The sequence below is a fragment of the Octodon degus genome, unplaced genomic scaffold, assembly GCF_000260255.1.
Source record: "Octodon degus isolate 3935 unplaced genomic scaffold, OctDeg1.0 scaffold00259, whole genome shotgun sequence".
Taxonomy (NCBI): domain Eukaryota; kingdom Metazoa; phylum Chordata; class Mammalia; order Rodentia; family Octodontidae; genus Octodon; species Octodon degus.
The window spans coordinates 1,846,759-1,855,780 of NW_004524835.1; the positions used below are offsets into that span (position 1 = coordinate 1,846,759).

The 9,022-nt window shown below is 34.1% G+C and overlaps 1 protein-coding gene across 2 annotated transcripts in view; it reads right to left on the bottom strand.

Moving 5' to 3' along the window:
* Il1rapl2 (interleukin 1 receptor accessory protein like 2) overlaps window positions 1–9,022 on the bottom strand; it is a 1,644,749-nt gene that overhangs the window by 726,881 nt on the left and 908,846 nt on the right. For both annotated transcript variants that reach the window (XM_004646205.2, XM_004646204.1), the window contains one exon: window positions 2,449–2,602. In XM_004646205.2, the coding sequence (XP_004646262.1) occupies window positions 2,449–2,602 (154 nt within the window). The remainder of the gene's footprint in view (window positions 1–2,448; window positions 2,603–9,022) is intronic.

The following is a 9,022-nucleotide window of genomic DNA, read 5'->3' on the forward strand; positions in this document are numbered from 1 at the left end:
ATAAATAAATAAATAAATAAATAAATAAATAAATTTGGAAAAAGCAAAAAAATAAATAAATGAAAAAGGCAATCAGACATTTAACTAAACGTTTGGGTTATTGCACTGAACTCAGCAAGTTTCATTATTATTTCACTAACATTACTCCAAGTATTTCAGCCAGCCATAAACTAATATAGAAAAATGCTACCCTAATTTTAACAAAGGTACATTATAATTAACCAACTTGCTAATGCCAACATTATACGATAAAACAGGTGATATAAATTAGTCATAAGTAAATAAATGGAATTAATATTGCAATTATCTGTATGATTTCAAAATTTGTCATAGCTCAGTTTAAAATCTACAATGTAAATATGTATGTGCATACATATAAACACTCATACACATATACATACAGACACATATTTTTAAACATTTATAATGAGATATACAGCATGATATTTTGATATATAAGGGCTAATCAAAATATATGGTGAATTCAAAAATATTACAGTAAAAAATTATTACAGTAACATTTTTGATAAATTGCCTCAAAAAACCCTCCTCACTGCTTTAAACATACCTTTTTCATCATTCTTGCCCCTTTCTGAACAAGTTCTTGAAATCCTTTTATATAAGTATCTTTAAAGTTCTGATCTAAAATACTGCTAATGCTTTTGCTATATGTCATCCAATGGAAAGCTAGGTTTATTAAAACATTATGGTGTATTCTCATATTTATTCACTAAATCTGATGTTGTACAACTTCATGATATGAAAAATAAATATTTTAAATGAATTCAGCACATACAGGCAGCCATGATAGCATAACTAAAGACTCACAAAATTGGACTTCTAGAACTGCTTCAGAAAGTGGCAAAAAGATGATATAATTGTGTTCAAAGTGAAGGGGACAACTTTGAGAAGGATGAGTGTCAATGTGTCTTTTACTGTAATACATTTTTAAAACTTCAGTGTTCACCATATTTAATCACAACTTATATATACATTGTGAAGTCATGACTTCTGTCAAGGAAATTAACATATATGTACTCTCAGACAGTTATCTTTTATTTTTTGTGGTAAACATATCTGAAATTTATATTTTCAGCAATTTTAAGGGTACAATAAACTTTATTAACTATAGTAATCATTTGGTACACAAAATCACTGCATTTATTTTTTCTACATGACTGCAACTTCATATATATATATATATCCCAAATTCTGAAAATGCCAAAAATTTTAAACACTTCTGGTCCAAAATATTTCAGGTAAAGGATACCATTAATAGTCATTTAGCCAAGATTTTCTTAACAGCTACAGTAAGTAGAATTTTGCCATACAGTTTCTTATACTTCATCACATTTATTGTAGAGAGCGATCTTTATGATATTAGATTTCACTCTGTGCTCTGAAAAATATTTCCTAAATTACTCTACTAGACTAAACTATCCTGGGTTTATCTGTTGCACTCTAAGAGTTACTAGTTTATATTTTGCTTATAATTCAGATTTAAAGCACACATGTTTGTACTATTGGAGTTATTCTATGTAAGAGTCATTAGTAGCTGACAATGCCATTATTCATTGAGAATTTTGTATAAGTGGTATTTGGGATTAAATCCAAAATGATTTCATTCCAATATTTCAATATAACCTCATTGTGAAGGGACTCTTTACTTACATGAAGTCTCTACATGTGGGTTAAATCAGTATTCGAGGGTGTTTCCATTATATCGTTTCTGAAATTCTTTCTAACAATCCATGATAGATTGAAGAGTGAATTAACTTTCAGACAGAGAATACAGAGGGAGCAAATAGGTACCTGATCTCTAAATATGTTGGAGACCACAAATTCACAATGAATAATTTGGTGTATGTCTCTAAGGGATAAAATGGAGGCTTGGGATTATCAGCATCACTTTTTTGAGATTTCATATGATCGCTTTAGGGATGGGCCATTTTCTCCTAGCCACTAAGACTAAAACTAATTCCATGAACATGAAAAAAATGCAGGGCAAGCTCCTTCTTGCCCTGGTATAAGAGCATCTTCATCCTTGACCTCTGATTCCTCTGCTAATCCCTCCTATGATTATATACACTCAATAAGTAATGGCTAGACTGCAGTGTCTAGGGCTCTGCCCATCCTGCAGCATTAACCTTTTAACCCCCAATCCTGTATTAATAAATTTGTCTTATATCATTTGTTTTTTATTTTGTCTGTTTGCCAGGCCTCACATAGAGGCAATTTGGGGATGTTGACCAGGTCCAAGTTATAAATTAATCATTCATATTCATCATATAGATTTATGTAGTACAACTTATAAAAAAGCCTTTCAAACACTTGATTTTTAGCCAATTCTAAGTTCATAGCAAGTTGGCTTTCTAAATAATATTCTTTCTTCCCAACACACATTATACTAAAATTTTATATGACATAATTTTTAAAACCAGTACCTACCTGTAACTTTCAGTTCAGTTGTTCGTCTTACAATCTTCCCTTCATACTTAAGTTCACAGGTGTAATTTCCTCCATCTTCTTCTTGAACTTCCTGGATCAGAAGAGCATTTCCCTTCTGTATTATTATGCTTCTCCACATTTTTGGCTTGCATTCCTACAAAGAATATGTTTGCAAGTAAGTGGAACATTAACATTTATATCACTATGCATTACTATTGGAAGATTAGTACTTTCACTTTTATGTATACATCTCTATAGATTTTTAAATATGTAGCTAGGGAGTTAAAATCAAGGGCCAACAACATCATAAGCATATCTTATTGTGTACAATTCAAGTATCATATCTATCACATGAAGAACCACTTCAAAGCCTTGACCTCAAAAGAATACTTTAGCAGCATTGTACAAAAATAGAAAAACATACAATTTCCCTAAATGCAAAGGTTGCATGATACAAATTTAAAAGTTCTTAAATCTTATCATAATGTCCTAGTTCTATTTGACAGGGTTATTTCCTAAGAGTCTTATATGATTCACTAAGATATTTTGTATACTGTAAGGGAGTCTTAAGCATTATTAAAATTTATAAAAAGCTTTTACATTGGCATGTAAGTTTCCAATTATTTCATTCATAATAATTTATTCTATTTTATAAAATATTCTAATATTAATATTGCAGAGGCTCTCTCCTATCACAGAGATTAATTTGAAGGGGAGATAAATTAGGTTTAAAGAGCTCTCTAGAAGTGAAGGTAGGCAAAATGGGGATGCAATTGGTTATAGTAGCAGCACAGAGAAATCATGCAATTAATTTGTAAGTTCTGTGATATACAATCAGAGTATAAAATTTAACTTTTAAAGTCAGTTCTCAGGCCAAGAAGATGGTTCAGTAGAATAAGCACTTGCATGGGAAGTGCAAGGGCCTGAGTTCAATCCTCGGTTCCGCCAAAAAAAAAAAAAAAAAAAAAAAAAGAGTCCTTTCTCTTTCTCTCCTAATGGGAACTTAAGGAAGGCTTACTACTTGGATTGAAAATTCCTAGAAAAGTATGTACAACAATTTTCCAGATAGTGACATTTTTCCACAATGTACCACAAAAAAAAAGAAATTAAGAATATTCCATCATGTATCATATTCTGTTGGAAATTTTCTCACACATTGTTTTATATTTTGTTTCAGTCTATCTGGTACTCCAAATTTTCATCCATAGTGGTAGCCAAATACTGTACAAACCTTATTAGAAATACAGGGAATAGGTATGAGAAGTTGAATACTTGGAACAAAAAACATTTATTATGCAAACTGTGAATCTTTCAGCTGAGGCAATAACAAAAGTGATTGTGAAGCAGATTATGTAGACAATAGTTGAAGTGCTTTCCAGTTTCCCCAGTAAAGTGTATACAATATCTGTACTTACTTGCATCTTCCTCCCACTTTACCCTTTACACACACATCTTAAACACTTGTGCGATATTAAAATCAGTACTGACTCTATGTTCTCACGTGTGTGTGTGTGTGTGCATGCGTGCATACGTGTGTGTGTGTGTGTGTGTGTGTGTGTGAATTGTGGAAGGGTGAGTACCCATTTGTTAGTTTTTCCCAATAACATTATTTGTTAGCAGAAATTTGACAAAAAAACGGAAAAAATGCCACTGAATTTCAGAAGTATAATATTTAAGAGATATGATTGCTTTATATCCAATAAAACTATCAACATACATATGCAAAGATGAAATAAAAGTAATGCAGTGGAGGAGATCTAAATATTAGATTGCTTCCCTCTCTAGGGCCTTTCTTAAGAATAGTCAAAAATCTGTCTGAAATTATATTACATATCACATCAAGCAAAGTTTGTCACCTACAAGAGATTTGCTTCCGAGTTAAACCTTAGGATATGATGTTTCTGGTAAAATTAACAAAGAAGAAAAAAAAAAAGAAGGAAAATACAGCCCAGCTGCTACCATGATTATTGTATTATCATCTGATAGTAATACACAATTAAATTCATATTTCTTCTAACTATAATAGTTTCAGATTTCTAAAGAATCATTCTGAAGATTATTAAACAAAATACAGGGTCCCTCTGGGCATTTTGAGAAGAAAAGAAAATGAAAATTGAGTTGGTGCACTTTCACACAGAGATGGTAGGAGTGGGCAAATGGGCCGACACATTTATTTTAGTCAAAGACAAATGGTGTTGTTTTGGGTATGAGTTCATATGGAATTATTCCTAGCTACTTTCATTTTCCTATTCACTGCTTTTATTCTTTCCCCACGAAACAAACACTAAAGAATGGACAGAAATTGGGAAATAATTCTTGATGAAAAACAGCTTGATATATTTAATGTTGAGAGAGAACTAGAATGATTGATCCAAAATGCCTTCCAGGCTATCACTTAGTCTTATAAAGATTTTAAAAAATAAACAACCAAGATTGGTTTGTGTTTAAAAAATTTTGGCATAAGAAAACGTTGTGTCAAGTCACTTTTACCTCTCTAGAGACAATGTAATGATGAAGTACACTGTTTTATTAAACAAAGATATCTGTACTTTGAAATTCAGAATACATCTGAATTCTGTTATCTCAAAAAAATTTGCTGAACTCTGGATGTACTTTTCTACTTTAAATTTTAAGAATATTAACTACCATCTTAGCAGCAAGAATCCAGATGCTTGCAAGACCTAATCATCACATTCATGTGGAGCACCGCTATGGTATACATAGTGGTTATCCTGCACTTAGAATGTTCACCTTTACTAAATTTTCTCAGTCCTAGATCATTGTAGTCGACCGTTAACTGGTGGTCAACTTGCTACACCCAGCTAAATCGAGCTAGTGTGTTTCTGGGAGTGGAAGGCCCACTCAAGGATCATTGTCAGCAGCATAAGAGGCAGAACTGGAGAAGATGTTCAGAGGCTATTAGGGAAGCTGTTTGGAGAAGCTGTTAGGGGGCTGTTGGAAGCTGCTGGTTCTCTTGGGCTTTTCTGCTGGGAGACCTTGTCATTCTGCCTTTCCTGATGAAGTTGGCTGTTCTCAGAGGAGAATATTGGAACCTTGTTGTTGCTGAGAATGGCTATGGTTCATTTTGGGGGAGCTCTGGTCTTCATCTCGAGTGTTGCTTCCTGGCTCCAGATAGGAAGATGGTGCACTGCTCAGCCTTCTGGAACAGCTTAGCATATTGGCTTTCCTTATAGGAACACAGATTTCCTCATTGCAGGAGGAGAAGCTTGGGATCTCACTGTTGCTGAGGATGGCTGTGGTACTCTTAGGGGTGCTCTGATTCTTACCTTGAGCATAGCTTCCTAGATGCAGTTCAGATCCCTCATGCAGCTAGCACAGATCTTTCATCCCACTGGCACAGACTTTCTAGCTGCAAGCACTGACTTTTGGGTCATCCCCATGCAGATCTATGAAGCAGGCCTGTATGAGACATTGTTGTGGGCTTGAAGCCTCCAGTTGGACTTATGAAAAGCATTGTGGGCTCTAGGTTTTCAGGTGAGCTCATGCAGGACATTTGGATCCAGGTCTTCAGCTGCATACTTTGGTCTTTAGTGTGTGAACAGATTTCCTGCCCTCTTTGTATATGATCCTTTGAATGATTATAAAATAATCTTATAAAATATGACCTGCACTTTATTGTTCCCCTTGCAAAACCCCCAAACTATGACAATCATATATCTTCAGAACATCTAGCATTGCTTCACTGAAATATAGTTCCTTTACTCGTGTCTTCTACTGGTGACAGCAGAGGCAAAGCTGAAAGTGGACCACTATTTTTCTCTGTCTCATTTTTTGTTTTGATGGTAGTTTTGACTATTTTTTCTTTCATTGTTTGACTTTGTTTTCATATGAGTGTGAATGTGCTCTTTAGTTTCTTTGTGGTTGTGGTTCTGTCCATCCTTTTTATTGCTTCCTTCTTTCTTTCCCTCCAGTCTTTTGCATCAGTTTCCCAAAGTTAGCATGATTTCCCTTTGTCCTCCAACCTTATTTATAATATATTCCTTTTCTTCTACTTGTCTATATTCTCTCTCACCAATTTTAAATTTTAATCCCTGAGGGCAAAATTGACGTATTAAGGACTTATATACTGCATATGATTTTCTGATATATTTTAGATTTTCTTATATAATGACAAATTTATTCATAGGTTCAAAGTAGAAAATTAATGGTTAGTGCAGTTTCCAAAATTCTATGCTGTCTTTGATTTTGTTGTGATTGCTGATGGTATGACTATAGGCACAAATGATTTAATTTTTCTAAGTAGCTATTTTTCCTGTTATTTCAAGACTGAGATTGAATAAGGGTCACAGAAAATACTGTGCCACAGTGCCACTGTTGAAATGGGATGATTCAAACAAACAGAAACTTCTCATCTCCAAAAAATTGAAGAGTTGAGATCTTGAAATAGACACAAACTTCAAATGCCAGCTACATTTGGAAGATACATTAAGGGTTCTAAACCGTAGCACTAAAATAATTATCTGTACACAATTTACAGACCTCACCCAGAAATTACACTAAAACAAGAGAAGTAACTGAGAAGACATTAAACAAGATGCAACCTAATACATCCAGTTCACCAAAAGCAAAATAGGGGGCAATGAGATGGGACAATCTAAAAGCCATCAACCTGGACTCTCTGAAGGGGTAACAACAAAGCAACTGAGTGAGGCTTAAGAAAAAAATCAAATCAGAAATAATATCTCAGATAATTGCAGAGATGGTGCTCACAATGGCAAGCATGATTAGTCACCCTAGAGCAGATACAGAGAAAAAAAAGAGGAGCTTAAAAAAATTAGGGAAGTCTTGCTCAGGGAGAGGAATTGAATCCATAAAGCAGATTCAAACAGATGTTTGGGAGAACCGAAATTCCACTGAACATGTCTGCAACAGATGAAGCCAATATGAGGACAGCATCCAGATATAAACAACAGATTTGCAGGTAGTGATCATGAAAAGAAAGATTTCATAAAATTATAATATTTCATGTGACAGTAACCTGCAAAATATCCAGAGTAGCTATCCTATTTCCAGACAAAGGGAATTTCAAGCCAAGACTGATTAAGAAAGAGAAAGAATGTCACTACATCCTTGTAAAAGGAATAATCCAAGAAGAGATATCAATCACGAATATATGTACAACAAATAACAGTGCAAGGAAATACATAAAGAGGTCTAAGGAAATAGCTCAGAAGAATAAGTGCTTGACTGGAAAGTTCAAGGTCCTGAGTTTAATCCCTGGTACAAAAAAAAACTATTAATGACCATAAAAACCCAAATAAACACTAATATAATTGTATTGAAGGATCTCAATACCCTACTATCTAAAAAGATAGCTCAACTAGACAAACTATCAATACTGAAATTTTAGAACTGATCCAAACCTTTGAAAAAAATGAACTTAGCAGATATCTACAGTGTTCCACCCCACATCATCAGAATGAACATTCTTTTCAGCTTCACATGAGATATTCTCCAAAATAAGCCAAATGCTAGCTCATAGAACATGCTTAAATAAATGGAAAAGAATTGAAATTATTTCATGCATATTATCAGGCCATAGTGGAAAAAAAAATTGGAACTATATGGCAAAAGAAAGCACAAGAAGGGCCAGCCAGATAGCTTAGTGGACTAAAGCACCTGCTTAGGCAGGCCCATAACCGGGGTTTGATCCCCACATGCCATGCCAGCCCTGCCCCTAGGGTGCATTGAGACAGTGATTGAGACTGGCCATGGTGGCATGCACCTCTAATCCTAGCACATGGCAGACTGAAAACAAGAGGATCACTATGAGTCTTATCTGTGTAGTGAGACCCTGTACATCCTGTACTAAATACATAACAAAAGAAAGCACAAGAACTATGTAAGCACATGGAAATTGAACAGTACCTTCCTGAATAACTAATTTGGTCATAGATCACATTAAAGAAGAAATTAAACATTTCCTACAATTAAACAATAATGACAATACAAAATACCAGAACTTATGAGAATAAAGCAGTTCTAAGAGGGGGATTTATATCGGTGAATACACAAATCAGGAAACTGAGTAAATAAAATAAGACACAATTGAGCCTTTTAAAGGTAAATGAATGCAACTAGAAGCCATAATTATAAGTGAAATAAATCATACCCACATGTGTAAACATCGTATTGTCTTCGTAGTGTAAGAACCTGAATGTCAGTAAAATATGAAAAGTACCATATAGATACTGTGAAAGAAAAAGAAAATCCCAAAACTGAAGGAACAACTGGGATGAGAGAAAGGAGAAAAGAAAGAAAGAAGGAAAAAGAAAAATATGTATAGATATAAGATAGCTTGGATAATTGTGCTGCTGATTTCTGCTGGTATATTGTTAAGGCTTAATTTTTTTTTCTTTTCTTTTTATATATTTTTGACAAATTTTGCATGCTTATGTTTGGTATTGTCCACAACCAATTTGAAGACAACGCTATGCAACATAGCAACCATAATTGAATTCCTGGGGCTGGTGAGATGGCTCAGTGGTCTAAAGCACCTACTTAGAACAAGCTTAGCAAAGCACAGGGACCACGGTTCAATCCTCCAGCACCA